This window comes from Mercenaria mercenaria, chromosome 16, assembly GCF_021730395.1.
Source record: "Mercenaria mercenaria strain notata chromosome 16, MADL_Memer_1, whole genome shotgun sequence".
NCBI classification, from domain to species: domain Eukaryota; kingdom Metazoa; phylum Mollusca; class Bivalvia; order Venerida; family Veneridae; genus Mercenaria; species Mercenaria mercenaria.
The window spans coordinates 68445813-68469150 of NC_069376.1; the positions used below are offsets into that span (position 1 = coordinate 68445813).

Genomic DNA, 23338 nt, shown 5'->3' on the forward strand with positions numbered 1-23338 from the left:
TAAATGCGTGACTCTGGGGTTGTGTTTTTGGTGCTCTGTGCTTCCGATAAATCTACCCGTACCTATTATCCTTTTAGAGTAGAAAATAATTAGAAAGAAAAATGATTTTCGTCATAAAGAGAACGAAATATTGCATTTGTTATCTGCGCAAGATGTGTGCCCTGCGCTAATCAGTAAAAAATCTGGAAATGATCCTGATAACTTGAATATCTTTCATAAACCATGCTAACTTTAACTTTGTTTTATGGTTACAGACTAAAGTTGTAGCTTTTGCAAAGACGAATGTAATGTTAAATCTGTAACCCGCACGGGATGTCAGTCCAGCACTAACAGCAAATCCTGAATTCAAATATATTCCATTTATAACACATATCATTTATGTACCTTTTAAAAATGTAGAAGAATATAAAATCTGGCCTGGCCTGGCCTGGCCCGGCCCAGTCGAAAATTAGGCTCATTGGGCCAGACCAGGCCGAGTCGGGCCGGGCCAGGCCAGAGATTAGAACATGCCGAAAATAAATAGAAAAAATAGAGTGATTTCTGTCATAAAGAGAACGAAATATTATATGTGTTATCTGTGCAAGATGTTTGTCCTGCGCTAATAGAACATTTTAACATTACTGTAACCGATAATTTCATACGCTATGTCATCTTTAATTGTGTTATACCACTACAGACTAAAATTGAAGCTAGAATGTAAAGTTACATCTACATAACTTGCGGGATGACGGTCCTGCACTAAAGGCAATTCCTGAAATGACAACGATATTTCAAATATATGTCACTTCTTACAAATCTTATTGATATGATTTTTTTCATAATACAAAATAAATAGAATAAAGAGTAAATTCCTTCAAAACGTGCACGAAATTTTATATTTTGTAGCTGCGCAAAGTGCGTGTACTGCGCTAATAAAAAATGTGGATATTACTCTATTTACTTGAATACTTTTCATAAACCATGTTAACTTTACCATTGTTTTACGATTACAGGCTGAAATTGTAGCTTTTGCCAAAATGGATATTTTGTTACATCTGTAACCTGTGCGTGATGTTGGTCCTGCGCTAATAGCAAATCCTGAAATGACGCCGATATTTCAAATATATCATTTCATTTCTAAAGTATTCTATTTATGTACCTTTTTTAAAAAATGATAACGAGATATTTTATGTGTTTGAATTAAACTCAATGTAGCTCGACAATTGACATGTCATTTTGTGTAACGGACAGACGGTAGGATACTTTCAACTGAACTTGACAGGCTAGTTAATGTTACGTCGTTATGAACCCCTTTGCACCTGAGGTGATTGAGTTAAATGCGGTAACTCTTTAGATTACATTTTGTGGGAGAAATGTAGGTAGGTTTTACTTCTGCCCCAAGCTTATTTTTGAATGAAGTGACACAATTTTAAATAGTCCCACAGGACTCAACCTTGATTATTCCATGTTGGAAATAGAATTCTGTCCTATTAAATCCGTTTACTTGAGGCACCCTAGAAAAAAATATGCTGACAGATTTATTTTGTGTTAATTGTTTATCGATATTTTACCGTTTCTTTCATTAAATGGTAATTGGATAATGGATTTTCTGCAATAATTTTGGACAATGGCCATGTCCATATGGCCATCACTTTCTAATACCTTGAGTAAATATCATAAATTATAAGAAACGGCACGATAAAAGTTGCTAAAAATGCAAGACAGTGCAAAATAAGGTCAGCTTTGAGAATATACCAAGTAAATGCCATTTATGTAAGAGAAATACAAGATGCAATAAGGAAAATATAGATAAAATCGGTCCAGGTGAAATTGGTGATCTTGATAAGTGCCAATTTATTTTAATCACTTAATCAAGAAAGAAAAGTACTAACTGGTAACTAATTGGTAACCCATCTCTTTCTGATCAGGATAACATGACTATATTCTTCTACGTACAGTCCTTCATATCGGACAGCAAGAGATTCTTATAAGACAAATAACCCCTTTCTTTAAGACAGACTTCAACACTTCTATCTTTATATTTATAGTAAGACTATAACGCAATAGATATCATTTCATTATTATTACTTCACTTTATAACAACTCTATCTTCTTTTACTAACCCTTTTCGTCTTTATTTTTCTTTAACAAAAATACTGAACTGACAATCTTTGTACATTTGTTTTCAGATAACATAACGACAACATTTTTTTTTCTTTCAAGTCCCATTTTAGCTACAAATTTATAGTACGTCTACAAGTTAATTGTCCGCGTAGGAGAAGAATTCTATAAGACTAGTCTTCCATTCTTATCCTTTCCTAAGTTACAATATTCACTGTATGACTATGTATCAATGTATATGTTAACTATTTGGGAATAAATATGTTTAAACTAAGAAAGAAAACATAAATATTCAATTTTATGATTTCCTTTGTTGCTTTGATCGAAGTATTAGCGCAGGACAAGCATCATGCGCAGATAACAAATGTAATATTTCGTTCTCGTTATGACGGAAATCACTCTTTTTCTATTTATTTTCTAGTCTAAAAACTATTTTTTTAAAAAGTGACATAGATGGTATGTTTTAGAAATGAAATGTATTTGAAATATTGGTGTCATTTCAGGATTTGCTATCAGCGCAGGACTGACATTACATTCGTCTATGCAAAAGCTACAATTTTAGCTTGTAATCATAAAACAGAGTTAAAGTAAACATAGTTTATGAGAGACATTCAAGTTATCGGAGTAATTTCCAGATTTACTATTAGCGCAGGACACAAATCTTGCGCAGATAACAACTATAATATTTCGTTCTGATTACGACGGAAATCACTTTATTTTTCTATTTTTTTTCTACTCTTAAACATATTTTTAAAGATACATGAATAGTATGTTTAAGAAATGAAGTATTTTGACGTCATTTCAGGATTTGCTATTAGTGCAGGACCGACACCCCACATTATATTCAGATTTGCAAAAGCTACAATTTTAGTCTGTAATCATAAAACAGAGTTAAAGTTAACATAGTTTATGAGAGACATTCAAGTTATCGGTGGAGGTTCAAAATTTACCTTTAGCGCAGGACACACACCTTGTGCAGACAAGAATCTCTTTATGACAGAAATCACAAGTTACATGAATAGTATGTTTCATGAATGAAATATATTTGAAATATCAGTGTCATTTCAACCTTTGCTATTAGCGCAGGACCGACCCCCGCGCATGCTACAGATTTAACATTATATTCAGATTTGCAAAAAAAAAAAAACACTATAACTTCAGTCTGTAATCGTAATCAAAGTAAAAGTTAATATGGTTTATAAATGATACATTTATTCAAGTTATCAGAGTAATTTCCAGATTTTCTTTTAGCAAAGGACACAGAACACAAATCTTGCGCAGCTACAAAATGTAAAATTTCGACGTTTTGACGAAATTACTCTTTATTCTATCGATTTTGTACTATAAAACATTAAAAGAGTAATATCAATTAAGATCAGTAAGATTTTTTTTTAATTCTATCACCCTTCTTGTTTCATCTTTTATCTTAGCCATGTAGAGATATATGCTCCCGTTGGTAAAAAAGAATATTATTGTGAAATTTCAAGATATTTTAATATAATGAAAACGATATTTTGCTAAGTGTGTGCTCGGGTGAAGTAGAAAATTATAACAAGAGGACCATGATGGTCCTGAATCGCTCACCTGTCCCCACATGAACTGAATATGACGTCGTTTTTTCTATTATTTGACATAGTGACCTACCTTTGGAGCTCATGTGACCTAGTTCTGAACTTGACCTAGATATCATCAAGATAAAAATTCAAACAATTTTTATGAAGATCCATTGAAAAATATGGCCTCTAGAGAGGTCACAAGGTTTTGTTATTATTTTACATATTGACCTAGTTTTTGACCGCATGTGACCCAGTTTTGTTCTTGACCTAGATATCATCAAGGTGAACAATCTCGCCAATTTTCATGAAGATCTCAAGAAAAATATGGCCTCCAGAGAGGTCACAAGGTTTTTCTTTTTTTAGACCTACTGACCTAGTTTTTGACCGCAATTGACCCAGTTTTGAATTTGATCTAGATATCATCAAGGTGAACATTCTCACCAATCTTCATGAAGATCTATTGAAAAATATGGCCTCTAGAGAGGTCAAAAGGTTTTTCTATGTTTAGACCTAGTTACCTAGTTTTTGACCGCAGTTGACCCGGTTTCAAACTTGACCTACATATCATCAAGATAAACATTCAGACCAACTTTCATACAGATCCCATGAAAAATATGGCCTCTAGAGTGGTCAAAAGGTTTTTCAATTATTTGACCTATTGACCTAGTTTTTGATCGCATGTGACCCAGTTTCAAACCTAACCTAGATATTATCAAGATGAACATTCTGACCAATTTTCATGCAGATCCCATGAAAAATCCGGCCTCTACAGAGGTCACACGGTTTTTCTATTATTTAACCTACTGACCTAGTTTTGGATTGGACGTAACCTAGTTTCAAACCTGACCTAGATATCATAAAGATAAACATTCTGACCAATACTCATGCAGATCCCATGAAAAATATGACCTCTAGTGAGGTCACAAGGATTTTCTATTATTTAACCTACTGACCTAGTTTTTGACTGCAGTTGACCCAGTTTCGAACTTGATCTAGATATTATCAAGGTAAACATTCTCACCAATTTTCATGAAAATCTATTGAAAAATATGGTCTCTAGAGAGGTCACAATGTTTTTCTATTTTTAGACCTACTGACCTAATTTTTGACCGCACGTGACTCAGTTTCAAACTTGACCTAGATATCATCAAAGTGAACATTCTGACCAATTTTCATAAAGATCCCAAGAAAAATGTGACCTCTAGAGTGGTCACAAGCAAAAGTTTACGCACGCACGGACGACGGACGCTGTGTGCTATGTGGCAGGTGAGCTAAAAATAGCCTAAAACATACCAGAGGACGACGTGAAGAAGCCGGAAGAAATCACACCTTCAGGTATAGGTCCATGTTTCGGAGAAAAAAGTTCAAACGTCATCAAATCATAGAAAGAAAGCATTGTTTTACATGAAAATTTAACAGCATATGAAACATTTATATTATTCTACAAAATCATTGTCAATTTATTCATGTATGTATTGAATTCCGGAAAGGGACTGCATGAAGAGGCCACACTTCTGGACAGTTCAGCGCCTTTAAAAACTCACCATTTTGAAACAGCTGTTACATGTTTTCGTTTTGATGCATTTGCAACATCGTGCGAGTGTTTAAACTTTACATAACTAGGTAAAACATCGTTTTTGACAATTGTTTACATTTATTTCTTTACAAATGACATTCTTATTCAAAGGGGGACAACTCATTAAGAATATTTTAAGTATCCAACTCTGTGGGACAGAACAGTCAAGCATGTATTGGACAGATAAGTTGTGCGTCAAGGTCCTGTTCATTTACTAAAAAAATCTGTTATTTTGTGATATACTGCTAAACCTTCACGCATGTTTGAGTTTTATTGCATATTGTATTAGAGCGGAGATAATGACCGACTGCTATGAATTTACTGATGTAGATACAAATTTATGACACATAATTTAAGTACCAAGATATTCAGCATTTGACATTTTTGTTTATTAATGAATTGACCAACTGCATGATTTATCAAACACGAAATGCAAATTACTGACATTTAAAGTTACATTTGTTATTTGCGCTGTGCATTTGGTAAATCACGCAGGGTATTTATCCTGCGCAACGATTGGTAAACCGTTGCGCATTTAACCAACGTACAAAAATTTGTTATATGCGCTGCGCGTTTGGTATATAATATAGTTATAACACACTTAATAGTTGTTGTTCTTTATTCTATATAAAATTGACCTATTTCCAATGGCCGCAGCACACATCATGGCCCATTTTAAATGTCTGTAAACTACATTTTCTTGAAGAATATTGTCAGTGCTAAATAAAAATCAAAAGAAAAGTGGGGGTCATGTTTGATGCCAGAAAAATAATTTCAGTCAAACACACAAACTGCAAAATCAGCTAAAAAATTAGACCCCAAATTATACTGGTGGTGTATGATCTAAGTTTCCATGAAAAATTTTGTCATGTTGTTATTGCATGATTAAAATTCTATCTACATGTCAAGCATAGATCTATCACGTGATTTTACCAAAACAATTGCAAAGAAAATAAGGAAAATAGCTCTACACAGCAAAAAAACTGAGGACTATTTGTATCCGCCATTATGCGACTACCATTTTTTTCGGGCCATTTTTCTATTTAGTGTCTGTATGCCTATAAGAAAAACTTTTTTCTCTGACACTATGCCAGTTTCATTTGAAATGTAAAAGAAACCTAAAAGCATGATAAATACAAGGTTTTAGCTTGATATCAACAGTTTCTAAGGTTTTATGGCATTTTCAGTACCACAAGGCAAAGCATCAGATTTTGTCAAAAATTGCTGTCGCGACATAATTTTGAAGCAGTTACCATAAATGCAGCCTTGTTTTGTCCTGTTTTGACATTTTCTACTCTGATCTGCATACAAATTACACATTTAAACTGTTAATTATGTTCACTTTTACCTCTGATGGTCAGACATTAGCAATCAGTAGGCTATAAATATGCAGTTTTTGAAAAAAATAAATACACACAAAACAGTGAAAAGGTGATATTTTTGGGTTTTATCCTCATTTCAACAAATTTGCAATAATTTAACATTTTCTATCAAAGTCTAACCAAACTATCCCATTTCCACCATCATCTGGCCAGATTTCTATTTTTACCAATGTCATCTTATAGGTTATAATACACTAAATAGTTGTTGTTTTTTATTCTATATAAAATTGAACTATTTCCAATGGCCGCGGCACACATTAGGACCCATTTTAAATGTCTGTAATCTACATTTTCTTGAAGAATATTGTCAGTGCTAAATAAAAATCAAAAGAAAAGTGGGGGTCATGTTTGATGCAAGAAAAATAATTTCAGTCAAAAACACAAACTGCAAAATCAGCTAAAAAAATTAGACCCCAAATTATACTGGTGGTGTATGATCTAAGTTTCCGAGAAAAATTTTGTCATGTTGTTATTTCATGATCAAAATGCTATCTACATGTCAAGCATAGATCTGTCATGTGATTTTACCAAAACAATTGCAAAGAAAGTAAGGAAAATAGCTCTACACAGCAAAAAAAAACTGAGGACTATTTGTATCCGCCATTATGCGCCATTTTTTTCGGGCCATTTTTCTATTTAGTGTCTGTATGCCTAAATAGCGCAGATAGGTTATTTGCGCTCAACAGATATATTGCGTCCGAAATCTGACCTGTATACAATTTAAACTCGACAAAGCCTCGTTACCGCCGAAACATTTACCCGAGAGCTGGAAATTCCCACTTGCACTTAAAACCAATGAAAGAATCTTATATGGACGTCATGCAATTAACATATCTTCTAACAGATTCGCTGATACCCAAAAGAAGCCTGGGCTGTGTTCGAAATCTGACCTGTATATAATTTACACATGTCATCCGATAATGTGTATATTAATAGAATTCTCTGACACCCAAAAGAAACTTGATAGTATGTCCGGTTTCTGACCTTTATATGATTTACACGCGTACTCAAAATAAACTTGTTCATTTAATAGATTTTCCAATGCCCTATAGAATCCTGATCTGTATTTTCTCCTTAAAACGGTAATTAATGCAGAAGACGTTCATTATTTGTGACAAAGGACTTTGCCAATTTAGGAATTTCAGTACAATTATCTACCGATTTTGGTTTCGTTTATGTCTTCTAAGAAAGAGATTACCTATTATTTATGATAGCAAAAGTCACCTTAATCGGACTTATCTTACAGAAAGCCCAATTATATGTACAGAATTCAAAAGCTATTATAATAAACACAAATTAAAGTCACGCCGGTGAAACAGACAAAAGAAAAGGAAAACAAGTGTTGCTATGGTAACATTTTTCTCAAAAGTTACATTTCCTTATAGAAAATTTATAATAGATACCGCATGCCTCTGCAGAATACTTTAACGATATTAATCATATGAGTTACTATCTTAGAGGTCTTTCAATGTTTTCGTCAATAATGAAAACAGCAGGAATATCAAAGCAGTAATGTGCCATAAAAACATGCCTTTAATAAACATTGATAATTAATGGTCAATGCGAGAAAACACGACTATATTCAATGTATGTGAGTATATCAAAATATGTTAGCTTTGTAAAAAATTCTCCATAATTCCCTCCTTTCGTCTTTCTGAGATAACCCAAAAGAGCCCTTTACGCGGAAATGACCGATTTACCTTTATATACTTTATTTTTTGGTAATACGAAACTAAATACTGCAAGGTGCCGTACTTACAAAGAAAGTGCAGGGTGATTAGGAGTAAATGTAACACTGAAACGGTACACATTTTATTAAGACAAATATAACATTTAAAAAAATATTTATATTATCATAAACCTATTTTTGACCCGTTTTAGGGGTTAAAAGCCATCCAAAAGGTATAAAATATTACCATTTCATTTGTCTCCGGGATAGTTTTATAGAAGCAGGTAAGTCGTTGTGTTCAACGGAATGCAGGAAAAGTAAAGTAGCCCACGTTCTTATACAATGTAATGTATATTGGATGGTTTAGCATGATTTTGGTAACAAAATATGCAAATATTGATAGACTGGATCCCGGCGTACTATCAAGAGCAACAGTACATCGGGCACAAACGGAAAAATGGCTGTTGCAGGGCACTGTTTACCTTTTAGGCGTAGCCGTATTAAGACGGGATTTTGTTTGATTTACGGCGGTTTATAAACCAGTCCTATTCCGAGTTCATAAATCAAACAACATTTGTAAATGAGGTGCTGACTGATCAAATTAGCGCTAAAATGCAAAAAAAAACAGATAAGTTTGTTTATCAAATACGTAATGTAACGTGTATGTACATTTTCTCTCGAAGAAAAAACATAATCACCTTTTTTATCAAAAAACGCACTGTTCATAAAACATTTTAATCAACACAGTACTTTACTGTCGCCACTAGAAATATAGAAACATTGTTCGGTGTTGCTTATTTCAGAAAGTATAGCCTATTTCTGAAATTATAAAAAGTGGGTGTGGTCGTTGCACAGGTAGGTGTAACACCTTGAAACTAACTTAAAAGTCAGTAAATTGATTCCCACAAGGGTTTGCTTTTATGTCTAGCGGTGCTAGTAAGTTTGTGAAATATCCGCAGATGTAGCTTTTAAATCTACATAGTGGAACGTTTTCTATGCGCACAAATGTCATCAAAAAAGTGTTTCCTTATAGAAGTCCATTGTGAGAATTCAGCGGACGAACAATATCTTCAAATGGGTCTAACTCAAGGAAGTCCCTTCAGAATGTCCACATTTATGTAGAAATAATAGTTCGATAAAATTATTACCCTCATTTTATGCATAACGGTGGATTATCTATATAAGAAAACTTTACCCGATGCGAGTAATCTTAGTTCACCAATTCATCACCCCCACATCCCCACCACCCGCACGCCAGTGTTTCGTCCTTTTTATAAACAATTTATGTGCATGTGGTCAGTTATGATTGATTGGTAAATTATGATTAATTTCAAGGAGATAAAGTATTATTTAGAATTTTAGATTATTTTTGAAGTGACATTGACTCTTAATATACGATATTGATGCGTCAGTGTGAAGACAAGAAAGCATCGCACCGTAGTATGACCAAAAACGGCATATGTATTTAGAAAAAAAAACAAGAGCTGTCGGAGGACAGCAACGCTCGACTATTCAACAGCCTTGTAAATTGAGTGAATATTAAAGTCCAAAAAGAAACATAATTTTGTAAAACAGGGTTATGGAACCTGCACAGCACATATCAGCTCATGACAATATTCCCATTAGTGGGTACTAAGATACCAGCTTACACATGAAACCTTAACCAAAACTTTTTAAGTCGAAAACAGGGCATAATTTTATACAAAAGCAAAACAGAGTTATGGAACCTGTACAGTGCAAGTCAGATCATCACAGTGAACAAGTGTGTGAAGTTTCAATCCATTCCCATTAGCGGGTACTAAGATACCAGCTTACATACAAAACCTTAACCAAACATTTCTAAGTCGAAAAAAGAACATACTTATGTACAAAAGCAAAATAGAGTTATGGAACCTGTGCAATGCATGTCAGATTATCACAGTGAACAAGTGTGTGAAGTTTCAATCCATTCTCATTGGTAGGTACTGAGATACCAGCTTACATACAAAAACTTAACCAAACACTGCCAAGTCGAAAAGGTGGCATAATTTTGTAAAAATGCAAAGTAGAGTTATGGAACCTGTGCAATGCCTGTCAGATCATCACAGTGAACAGGTGTGTGAAGTTTCAATACATTCTCATTAGTGAGTACTGAGATACTAGCTTACACATGAAATCTTAACCAAAAATTCGAGAAAGGGTCATAATTTTGTAAAAATCAAAATAGAGTTATGGAACCAGTGAGGATAAGTCAGTTTATCACAGTGAATAAGTGTGTGAAGTTTCAATCCATTCCCACAAGTTGTTACTGAGATACAAGCTTACATACAAAAACTTAACCAAATCGGCAAGGGTGAGTCCAATAGCTCTACCTATTCTTTGAATAGTCGAGCTAAAAAAAATAGTTCTTACCGGCTCCATTCGCTTCTGCATCCTTTTGTTCTGCAGGAGTCATCTTGCAAAGTACCTGAAATGTATCAAAAATAATAAAAACTGGTACGAAAATTATAAGTTGACTGTTATATATTTACATACACTATAATATGTTTTGTGTAGGTATAATAAGGCGTTTATTTCGCATAAATACCTTTTCGCGACATAGAATCGCGATCTGACGTCATTCACACACACACACACACACACACAAAGATCATGAATAAAGTTCAGAAAAAACTTTCGACAACCGACAATAAAATTTAAAAAAATCTGAAACTATTTTTTTCTGACGGTAAAGATCAAAATTAAATCAACAACTTTTCGATTTCTTCCTAGGTTCAATACTATTTTAGATAAAACTCGGGTCGGTTAACGGGGGAGGGACGGTCTTTTAGGCGGTTCTGTTTAGATAAAACTCGGGTCGGTAAATAGGGGAGGGGCGGTCTTTTATGCTGTTCTGTTTAGATAAAACTCGGGTCGGTAAACGGGGGAGGGGCGGTCTTTTAGGCGGGTTTGTTTAGATGTTAAAAAGATCGATATTCTGGCATGAATTTTGATTTTCTGATACTTATTGACAGCGAACTATTTTGTCAAATATATGTATTATTATATGTACAGATTTTGCTTGTGCGTTAACATGCACAGAGATTTATCATCGATTTACGGCACAATAAATTAATGTTTCCAAAAGTCTGAAGTAAAAAGTAAGTTCTGTAACGCTGTGTTTGGCAGAAATTAAATGTTGACTAGTCACACAATCTATAAATATCCATACAAGAAGGTGTAATATATACTGCGGTCAGTCGGTAAATACGAGGGAAATATATAATTATACTGAAACCAGATTCCAATTAACTGTCGAAAACCGTATGATAAATGGTATTGTTATTCATGTTAACTTATTGCCATGCCAACGAATTATTGGTCTGTTATTTCAAAGGATATCTAATTAAAATTCACACAATACAGACACCCAGATTACAGTGCGTGAATAACAGCGAAAATGCACACAAAATACTGAAAAAAATCAAATGATTTCAATGATAATGTTTCGTCTTAAAGGATCACAATGAGCCTGATTTTTTTAATGTTTACTAATATATAATCAACGAAACACTTCAGAGTTTAATATACATGTTTCCGCAATATGTAATAGAAAACATATTTAAGAAATAATATATCCAAAACAGTGATTTGTCGTTGAAAAAAAATCATTGTTTGGAGTTTTAGACCTATTTTACAAGGGCGCAGCCCGAGTGATATAATAATACGCACAATGATTTTATGCATGAGCAGATCACTGTTTGAGATAGATTATTTCGATTCTAACACGTTATCAAGGATTGTTATGTATATTCTTGACGACATCCATTAAATATTTGCCCATGTTCTGTTGGTTTCTTTTCCATCGCGCCGCTATGCCGTTTGGCACTATGACAGAATAACTGTGACGTCAGAAAAATGAATTTTTGCATAATAACACACACATTTTTTTCAACCTTCTTTGTTTAATAGGAAAATGAATCGGGTCGTGTTAGAATTGATGATTTGTGTTGTTCCGTGTAACATACAGGGGAATAAGAAAAACACAAATCGTTCGAGATTATTTAGACATATAAGAAATAAAAAATACAGTCAGACGTTTACATGGCAACAACTTGAAAAAAAACACAGTTGGCCTTTACATTACAGTAAATGAAACAAAGCTAATACTAAGACATTTGAGCTGCACTATGAGAAAACCAACAGTGTGCATTTGCGACCAGCATGGATCCACACCAGCCTGCGCGTCTTCTTCGCAATATAACACTGCTGCCAACTCCATCAAGTCAGGCAAGTTTCTAACCGGGTTTTCATCTATAAACCAGGAGCAATGCTTTGATTATCCTTATAACTGAAAGCGCATGTTCTGATTCAAAAAAATAAATACATGAATTATACTTAATGGACATGTGTATACACAGACGGTTTCATATTTCAACAGCTTATTTTTGTTTTCTATATTTCTGCCTTCTAGTATTTAACTAGTGCTATTTCATTTTCTTGCGGACAAAACTGATGACGTAGTGCGAACGTCTAGGCATATAACATGTAGAAGAAACTGCATGAGCTCAATTAATTTATAGATTTCTACAAATTTTAATAAAGATGGCGTAGAAAATTAAGTTACACAAAATTCTATAAAAAGACTATTTTATACTGAGCAAGTGCGCTTACGAATTTGAAAGTGAAAGTTGCAGAGTTCCTGAACTCGCGACAATGGTACGTCTTTAATGGTGGACAAATATTTCTCAAAGCGGTATACGTTTTAAATTTCTATATCATATATATATATATATAAGTGTATATAGAATTATGTAAAAGGTTAGTCCGTACAGCATTTAAATTGATGAAGTTACGAAATGTTAGAAAACAGACTGACAAGAAGTCTGAGATATTTCTTCCAATATTATTAATCAATGCTTTCATTTGTAACTGTAATTTGTCCAAGGGTGGCCACATCAGCGCAAGGCCGAAGACAATAGGACAACCAGTGAAAAACTAATTACACCAATATGAATTCACATGGTTAATGATAATGTCATTATTGAACTCCGTATTGTACTCCTCGATTTATCAAGTCAAAATGCTTGAGTCATATATTGGTCCTGCATTATTCTTATTGGCCCTCACAATGGCGGAGTCCTCGTTACCGTCTAAACAGTTACCCTTGAGCCAAATATCCCGTCTCCACCTACAGCCAGTGATCGAATCTTTTTCTTGCATACCATATTCAAAAACTTATTGTAAAAATAACGTTTTTTGAATCGAAATATGATATCAAGAACAAAGAGGAACTGTCAAGGTACTGGAAATTCCGTTTTATGAAATAAAATATAAATTACTACATAAATCGTCTACATATATGTAGTTCGTTATACGTCATTTTCAGCACGAGAGTCATCTTACACACCCTGGTGTAAGATGGATAGTTCCAGCACCGGTAAAACACCGGAAATCCCTGTCTGGTATGCAAGAAACCTGTATAGATCAGGGTTCGGTCCACATGCTTTAAAGAGTTCTTTGTGCCTATAAACTCACTCCCATCATTTGGTCTCAGTATTTTTCAATAGTGAAGGTAGTTCTGCACGTTTCGGATCAAAAATTTTTCTACAATGTAGAATTTGATTAAACGCTGATTTTTCATATGTTTAGAATATACTTAGGAAATGCGGCAATAAAATAACGATAGTGCCGTGTGCCTGAAAATTTGGACCTCGCACAAGTTTTCATAATGGGCGTCTGTGGGAAAATCACAATTTTGGAAAACATTTTCGCGAATAGATTTTTTTCTACAATGTAGATTTTGATGAAACTTCTCACAATCTTAAATAGATATATGATCTTTATTATGGTGTGATAAAATGCATCGGTACGTGGGCTTGTTTTTGAGATATTTGCCCATGATTAAATAGAACCGCACATTACACGCCGATTTTAAGACATAATTTGGAATTATTTGATGTTTCAAACCTTTTCATATCATATTTTATCCTTAGACAGAAAGTTGCCTTATTGTTTTTTTCTTCATTTATTCATACGTCAAAATTAATTCATAAAAAAGATTTTCATTTCCGTACACTGAGTCCAGGCTTTATTCTACGTTATCTGGATAAACGACATTACGCCATTTCTTCTGGTTTAACAAACGTGCAGAACTACCTTAGATTTTATTGATATCAATGTTGTTGTTTTTTTTCAGAAACAATTTATAGCAAAAGAGTGCTTTAACACTATTTATGCACGGTGGGTGGTTATACGTCGGGCGTAATAATTTCACGAGGGCGCAGCCCGAGTGAAATTATTTGAACGACGTATTACCACCCGAGCGTAAAAGTAGTGTTAAAGCACGCTTGTGCTATAAGTTATTTCGATACTAATATGCCCTTAATCTCAAACACTAGATAGAATATAGAAGCGCTCTTTCTTGGTCGCAACAAAATTTTGACGTCACCGCACGTTAACGTGACGTCATTCTAGCGTAAGAGTGTTTTAAAAGAGACAAGCATACTAGAATTTAATTTAAATAATGGAAACTTAACAATAACACGATAACATGTTACTTTAGATACCGTTTTAATATGACATATTTCAAAATTATTAAGGCTCAATATATAGGTTAGAATTATTATCTTATCAATGACTGAAATGCATTTATTATTGTTAATTTTTTTAAAAGGTGCTGTCCATGTCACTTTTCGGGGATGTTTTAACAGGAGAGGAATCGTGTGTTAACAGAGAGATTCTCACGCTCACGTGCTTCTGAAACACCCCTTTTATATGAGCGTTCGTGACAATGCGATACACTATATTCATTTCTCGGTTATTACACGTTTTATGCTAGAATAGCGTTAACGAATGTTCATTTCATATTACAAAATCTTCAGAATCCCTCGGGATACGTTGGTACCCTTGCCCTACCGGGTTCGGGCACCAACCAATCCCTCGTAATTCTGCAGCTGTTATAACACGGAAAAGCTTGCGTTGTCCCTACATTAACCGAGGTACAACTGTAAAAGTTTTAGTATGACTTATACGGATATCCCAAACGAGTCGCAAATAGCCCAAGATAAAGACCGGTTATGGAATATCTAAATGATTCAAATTATATTTAGATCTAATATGAATAAAGTTTATATTATTTGGATCAGGCTGAAGATGCAATTCCAGAGAAATTTTCATGTCTGCCGGATACCGCAAAAACAGTTACCTGAAGGCCCAATATTTCCAACCGGCTGCACCTACAAACACTGATTAAATATTTTCCTTCAATAATAGAAGAAATAGAATAAATCAAACATTTTTTTTTTCTTTTTTAGAACTATTTTATTACTTTAACGAGTGAATGTATGCATATACAGCATGACATCCGTTATGTAAGACGCGTTTTTTTTCCAGCACAGGTGAAAACACAAGAAAATCCTGTCTGGCATGTAGGAATTCGACCAAACAGCTTCATGTGATTTTAAAAAACCAACACAAATTAAATAATTTTAACGTCAGTGTTTCTGTGTTTGACGTCCCATAGATATCTTCATCTAAAGGATCGCGTAAAAACGCATGAGTTTCCCCTTTAATGTGAATTTAAATATGGATGAATGTTTCACGAACTGGCCACTTCTCAACACTAGAAACATATAACACATTCGTTTACTATCGCCGACTATATGTTCTTCTTAACTTTATTTTCATATATGAGCCGCGCCATGAGAAAGCTAACATAGTGCATTTGCGACCAGCATGGATCCAGACCAGCCTACGCATCCGCACAGTCTGGCCAGGATCCATGCTGTTCGCTTTCAAAGCCTATTGCGAAACTGTTAGGCGAACAGCATGGGTCCTGACCAGACTGCGCGGATGCGCAGGCTGGTCTGGATCCATGCTGGTCGCAAATGCAAGTATGTTGGTTTTCCCATGGCGCGGCTCATATATAGAATGAATGAATATAGTATAAATTATTATTTATAATATTTTTTTCAGCTGTTAAAACTGAAACATTTTTCTGGTACCGTCTCATTAGTTTTAACGAGTTAAACGAATTCTAAAAATTATATCTTCTCAGAGTAACAAGAAATACAGTATAAACGTCTAGCTGGTCAGAAACATTATAATATTTTAATGAAGGAAAAGAGTATAATTTATTTCCTCTTTCCAGTAAGAATGGACATCAAAGGCACAAAAATTAATAACAACAATAAATCTGATACACTGCATTTCACAGCAGCCGATAAAAAGTGCTTACATACACATTCTTTGAATTTCTATAAATTAAAGAATAATAAGTCCACGTAAATCAATAACAACGTTTAGAAATACATTAGATAAATAGAGGAATTTAAATAAAATTTGTTGAAATAAAATTTAAACCACATTAGATAAATATAATAAATTGACGGCTTACGGTATATAATCATTCGTTTCAGAAAAGCTCTTCCATTTTTTTTTCTAATGGGTCATTTCATTATTTTGAAGGTCTTCCATATTCTTATGCAAGTATTATGTTTGCATTAAGATAAAATGTTCAAGTATATATCTTTAATTTACTTTATACGGCCGGAAGATATAGCCGCTCCAAATACGTTTGGAAAAGTGAAGGGAACATAAATAACTTTTGAGCGCCAAAGTGCACATACATATATTATCTTAAAGACAGATACAGTATAAAACAAAAAAATAATGATAACACTGACATATAAACAAGCTTAGTTACAATGTAGAACTTGATTAAACTCTGATTTTTCAAAACTTCAGAATATACCTAGAAAATTCAGCAAATAAAAAAGACAGGGTCGTGTGCTTGATTTTTTGCTAGACTGATTTGAAACGCAATATTTCATAATGGGAGTCTATTGGAATATCACTACTTTCATAACATTTTTGCAAACAGAAATTTTCCTACAATGTAGATTTTTATGAAATTTCTCACAGTTGTAAATGAACACATGGCTTATATTTTGGTGAAATAAAATGTATAGGTCCGTGTGCTTATTTTTTAGATATTTGACCATGATTAAAGTGAACCGGACATTTCATGCTAATTTCAAGACATTATTTTGACTATTTTAACGTGTCATAATATTATGTTTTAATATCATATTTTGACTTTAGAAATATAGCAACAGTGCCATTGCAATAAATTTCCTCACATATTTCAAATAATTCATAAAATGATTGTCATTTCCGTACGCCGAATCCAGGCTTTATTCTACGTTTTCCGGATAAATGACGTTACGCCATCACTTCCGGTTTATCAAACGTGCAGAACTACCTTAAATGTCAAAATATACAAAAGTACACTTAGACTGCGGATGATTTGAGATATTTAGTAAGTCAATGAATAATTTAAAACAATTTAGTACTGCAGTGTCACATATGAGTGAAATCATCTGCACATATAATCTTCGTAATTTATTGCTGGCCGTTAGTAGACATTTTAAATGTTTAAGCCAAATTTTTACTGCAGCTCATCTTTAGTTTTCACTGATCTTATTTTTACTTCAGTTTTAACTTATTATTGAGAAAATAATAAAAACACGACATTCATTTATATATAACATACTTTTCTTGTGTTTCCGCATACGGTACAGGAATGGTACGGAGAAAATACATGTATGTAATGTGGCAGGATATTTGAGCCGCACCATGAGAAAACCAACATAGTGCATGTGCGACCAGCATGGATCCAGACCAGCCTGTGCATCCGCGCAGTCTGGTCAGGATCCATACTGTTCGCTAACGGTTTCTCTAATTGCAATAGGCTTTGAAAGCGAACAGCATCGATCCTCACTAGACTGCGCGGATGCGCAGGCTGGTCTGGATCCATGCTGGTCGCAAATGCACTATGTTGGTTTTCTCATGGTGCGGCTCATTTATCTTTGAAGGTACATATGACTGAATTCTACCATAAACTTGGTCCATTTAGGCGGTCAGATTCTAGTATAGTCTATTAATCATAAGTATGAAATTCAATGACTTAGTTAGACGCCGTTCTATTAGGGTGCGGGCTGGCTATTAGTTGCCGGTCGCTAAATCAAATCAACCCGGATTCCCATTAAAAATGCAAAATGATAATACTTTCTGAAACAAGGTTGAAATAGGCCTTATGTTTGTTTTCTTTTTTTTTTTTTTTAATTATCTCAGTTTTCTTCGGCAAAAAAAATCGTTAATGTACCTCATTATTACTCTGGAAAACGGGTAATGCTAATTTAACACCCAATTTGGTCAATATAATAGGGTTATTATAGCAGTAGCTCGATCTGGGATGCTGTATTCGGCTCGAGTGGATTATGCCAGATCGGATCTCACGAGGCGCGCAAGCACCAAGTGTGATCCGACCTTGCAAAATCCACGAGAGCCGAATACAAAATCCCAGATCGAGCTACTGTTATAATTACCCTTTTATTATATACCTCTATATTTTTGTTTGTTGTTTTGTTATTGAACGAAATCTTCAATTTGTATCGATATTAAAATGGAACTAAGTGACGATATTTTTGTGCGCTGTATATAGAATTGTGTCAGGTCATGCATATTAATGAAAGTAGTTCGGCAGCATACAATACGGAAGGAACAAAACGAAATTTAAAAGGTACGATACGGGTTTTTTTCTGCCTGTTCATATTTAATTGTGAAATACAAGCCGATCTTTTGCAGAATTAATATAGGTATAATAATAAAATGCATTTTTACAAGTAATTGAACCCAACAGACGGTTACTTGAAATCAGTAAAAAGGGAGTATTTTAATACTGTTTAACATTCCGATTTCTCTTTGGTTTTGATCCATCATAAATATATGAAGGTTACGCCAACGTGTGCAAGAAAAGAAAAGAAGAAAACAAATTAGCAAAAACAAACTGATTAAAAATGCAAATAACTTTTCTCAGTGGTAAAAACATATCATTCCGCTCCGCTTACTTATTGACAAGAAATCATTTCGCAGTAAATCAATTTATACTTATCAGAATTTGTTTTCCCAAATGATAGCAAAAACATTTTTTTTGAAGAGTACAAATATAAAACTGCAAAAATAAGAAAGCTCCCGATTTTATCTGCAACCCGATGAATCCTTGGTTAAACTAAAGTTAGTTTAAATATCATGGTTTTGGTGAGTTTCTGTTTACACCTCAAAACAGAGATTTATGAGAACATGAAATGAAATAAAATATACATTTTAATTATACTATAAAGTACAAATATAAAAAAAGAATATATACCTTGTAATGCCTCTGTGTATCACAAGAGCTTTCTCAGATATGAAAAGCGTGCGACACGTAGTGGCAAAATAGTTTTCTGCCAAAGGTATTGAAATATGAGAAAATTATCAATATCTCTAGCCAACGTATACAAGCACCTGCTGGAAAGGCTTGACAAATCGCCACGTATTATAATACCTGGTGACACCCGCTTCTTAGGTGTTATTTATATATAATAGAAAGAGGTGTAATCAATGTACCCTTATATTGCCGCGTGCCTTTTTTTTTTGCAATTAAAATAATGATTATAATCAAACCTAAATTTTAGGGTGATTGCATAAAAATTGCGACATGTTTATACTAAAATATTCTTTGGTAAATTTCTAATAAATGGGCGTGGCCTTTAGGTGAATTTTTTAAAAAAGACACTTAATTGGCGAATATTTCAGTTGTATGTTATAGATCATTTACTGACCGTTTAATGAAATTGAGTTTGACAGTAACGCAGCAACTTCATTCGTTAGGTCACTAAGTAGTCTATAACATAGCAACTGTTAGCAACCCCATATTTGCCAACTAAATGATCTGTCTAACCTGAAATACTGTACCACTGTAAGTGAGACAAATGTTTGAAAATGTCTGGTTGCTATTATATGTTTTAGACTATACTATTTTCGCAATAAAGTAATGATATAGTAAGCTTACATGGATATATAATATGGTTGTAACCTGTATACAGGGTCCATCTTTTAAAATGTAGTTACTTGCTTTAAAGGGAGTTAGTTACTCTACCGAAGCGGTTATTTTATATTGTCAATGTTATATATGATTTTTGCAGACGTCATGTCTGCAATTTTGGAAACTTCACTGATAACCCGCAATTCATAACAAACATACCTATTTCATAAGACTGGATATATCTAACCTTTCAAAGCAATCTATTATGATGATTTTCTGCTTTCTATTCAAATAAATAGTATTCGAAGTGAATAAAATTAAAGGAAAAGAGAAAAATACGTTTTCGCTTACACGATTAAAAAAACGCCGAATATCGGCTTTTTGAGTTGCCGTGCGGCAGAAAATGCCTTTACAGAGACTGTCCGGGAATAATAATGTTTAATTGTCACGACTGGAATAAAAAATACCATTCATGTTGTTCTTTTGTGTATGGCATGAAACTGACTTATTAAACATTAATTTGCAGTTCTCAAAAATGAAGTTAGATTATTTTTTGCAGCTACATATTGTGCGTGAAAATCTATGTACATATCTATGAAATATCGATATATTGACTTTCTTTTCAATTAGTGACAAGTCCAACATGACATTGACAGAATTGGTCTGGCGATTCATATAGAGCTGACGCAGTTTTCCAATGTGAGTTCGAGTGTCACTGCTCTTTCAATTTGAATAACTATTTCTCGTTTTATTGTCCCAAATACAAGTGCTTTACTTAGATTACGCTAACATCCAGAATTGGAGCGGTTTTTTTTGTGTGTCCTGTGCTGTCCTCCAACTATAATCACACATTCTTTTAAAGGAGTCGCCCATATGTGTAACTGGTTGCGGTGAGAAGCTTAGACCCGCACAAGAGGATACTCCTTGGCACAGTGAAGTTCGCTGGTTAAAATGATTGTTTCTGTTAATCGTGAAATATTAAAATTTTTCTTACATTTTATAGAATTGAAAAGGATAACATATGCACATATTTTGAGGATATTTTGCTCTTCTTGCTTTCGATCTGAAATAGGCTTACATCAGGCCCTTACCTTTATCTTTATCTGAATGACTTACAATTCTTTTTGGAAAACAACGGCAGCATGGACATAAAGTTGCATGACCTGGGTGAGGAGATATGTCTTAAACGTCCTCTGTTACTCAGAGGTGACTTTTACAGCTTCAACGAACGCAACAGATTTTCAGAATTGTCTAAATTATTTTCATAATTATTTAATGACTGGCAACTTAAATGTAATATATAACACAAATGTAATTATGGAGCAAGAAATGTTAGAAAGATTAACGTTAGCCCTCGAGACCAAACGATAGAAATAACTGATAAGTACCATTATTTTGGTGCCTATACAGAAATATAGATCAGAAATGTTTGATTTTGGAAAATGTTGAGTAACTTAAAAGTAACACTGAATGCAGGCAAAATACTCCAATCTAGAACTTGGTAAATGCCATATTCTCTGTTGGTCTAAAAAGATTTCTTATCTGACAGCTCTACTGTTTGGTACTGAATCTAAACTGTCTGAATTATAAGAATATGCTGCCGCATCATCAATTAAATAATTTTGTACATTTGGATAGGGGCGAGATGGCACATATTTTATGAACGAACATGTACTCTACAAAACAGTGAAATAGTAGGAACTGGACGGCACAACCTGCTAAAGTGTAAATATTTTACGCAGTAACGAAAACACTATTTAAGAAATTTTACAATAACAGATAGTGACCATTTCTAATTCTATTTCACCATGCTTTTTCCAGAATTAAGCACACTTACTATAACAGTAATGGCTATGATCTTATATGAAGTGTACAAGAATCCACCCTTTCGTGATAAGTTCTTTTTTTGTTGTTGTTGTTTTGTTTAACGTCGCACCGGCACGACTACAGTGCAGCTGTTCAAGAAGTAAGACAATACGTGCTCCTCCGAGCTTATATCAGGCGCAGGTGTGTACCTATGTAAAATTACTGACCTTCCAAACCCAGCTTCTGCGTGATATTTTGTTTTATAATCATAGCACAATGAATTTATTCGCGAGGAAAATAATACCATCACAAGAATTTATGACATTTTTATTGATCACAAACAGCTGTTGGGTTACCATTTGCATAGTGGTTCACTTCGAACATTCTAACTAGTGCGTATTCTCTCTAACTAGGGTATATTTTATGAGAATTAGCACTAGGTTCCGTATCATATATACATCCTTAAGTTAAGAAATGTAAGTGCTTTTAATACGACCCTTCCATCTATATGTCAAACGTTAAATATTACTTTACTCTTTGTCCTAAATTTAGTTGTTTTAACACTATTAAAACTCAGAAGTAAAATATATCCAGGAATCTTTATATTATCATTTATGAGTAAACAAAACGTAACCTGTGTTATATGTTTTTCTTTTTGTCAATGTATGATCACTTCCACACATTAACTAAATGAACTGTTCATGACTTTCCAAAGCAATTCATTAACAGTTGTGTATGTTGAAATGTACTTATATCCTTGTTAGTGATAAATATCATCATTATCTTGTTGTTGTCCATTCTACTTCTAGGAGAATAATCATGAAAACTCGGGAAGAAATCTTTGAACGGAAATAGCAAAAAAATAATTGGATCAGTTGCCAATTGAAAAGGAAATGTAGCTTTAATTGGCCATCTTTTGATAGAAAATCAGTAGGTCCGCGTCGGAAACATGGATGAAAACTAATAATTGCGTCTGACTATAGTATAAATATCTTCGTCATGTGAAACATGTTCTCAACTGATTATTATGGGTGATATTTAATCAATATATGCAGGTGATGCTTTGGTGTGTAAATGTATTGTCAAGTTTAAACTTAACGTGGCATGTAACGCAGCTAAAATCTTGAAACCTTTGTACATTAATACTACTACTACTACTACTACTAATAATAATAATAATAATAATAGTAACTTTACTTAAAGGGAATAACATATTTGGCTATAGCCAGTCTAACATATGGACATTTAACATAATGATATAAAAATTCATTCTAACATAGATAGTAAAGTGAAAGACATGAATCAAAATAACGTATTGTGAACAAATTAATTCTCAGTGGCATAAACACTATGTAGCACAATTATTACGGAAAGAAAATAAGATAAAATTATGAACAAGTGGTGAAAGAATAAATATTATTT

At 33.7% G+C, this 23338-nt stretch overlaps 1 protein-coding gene across 1 annotated transcript in view; it reads right to left on the reverse strand.

Annotated features, from left to right (window-relative positions):
* The window catches only part of LOC123540730 (uncharacterized), a 50236-nt gene extending 30722 nt beyond the window's left edge, over positions 1 to 19514 (reverse strand). Inside the window, exons 1-2 of the mRNA XM_053527334.1 lie at positions 19454 to 19514; positions 10675 to 10729 (exon numbers count right to left, since the gene is read on the reverse strand). Coding sequence (XP_053383309.1) covers positions 10675 to 10717 — 43 coding nt within the window. The 5' untranslated portion in view covers positions 10718 to 10729; positions 19454 to 19514. The remainder of the gene's footprint in view (positions 1 to 10674; positions 10730 to 19453) is intronic.
* Between the last annotated feature and the right edge of the window lie 3824 nt (positions 19515 to 23338).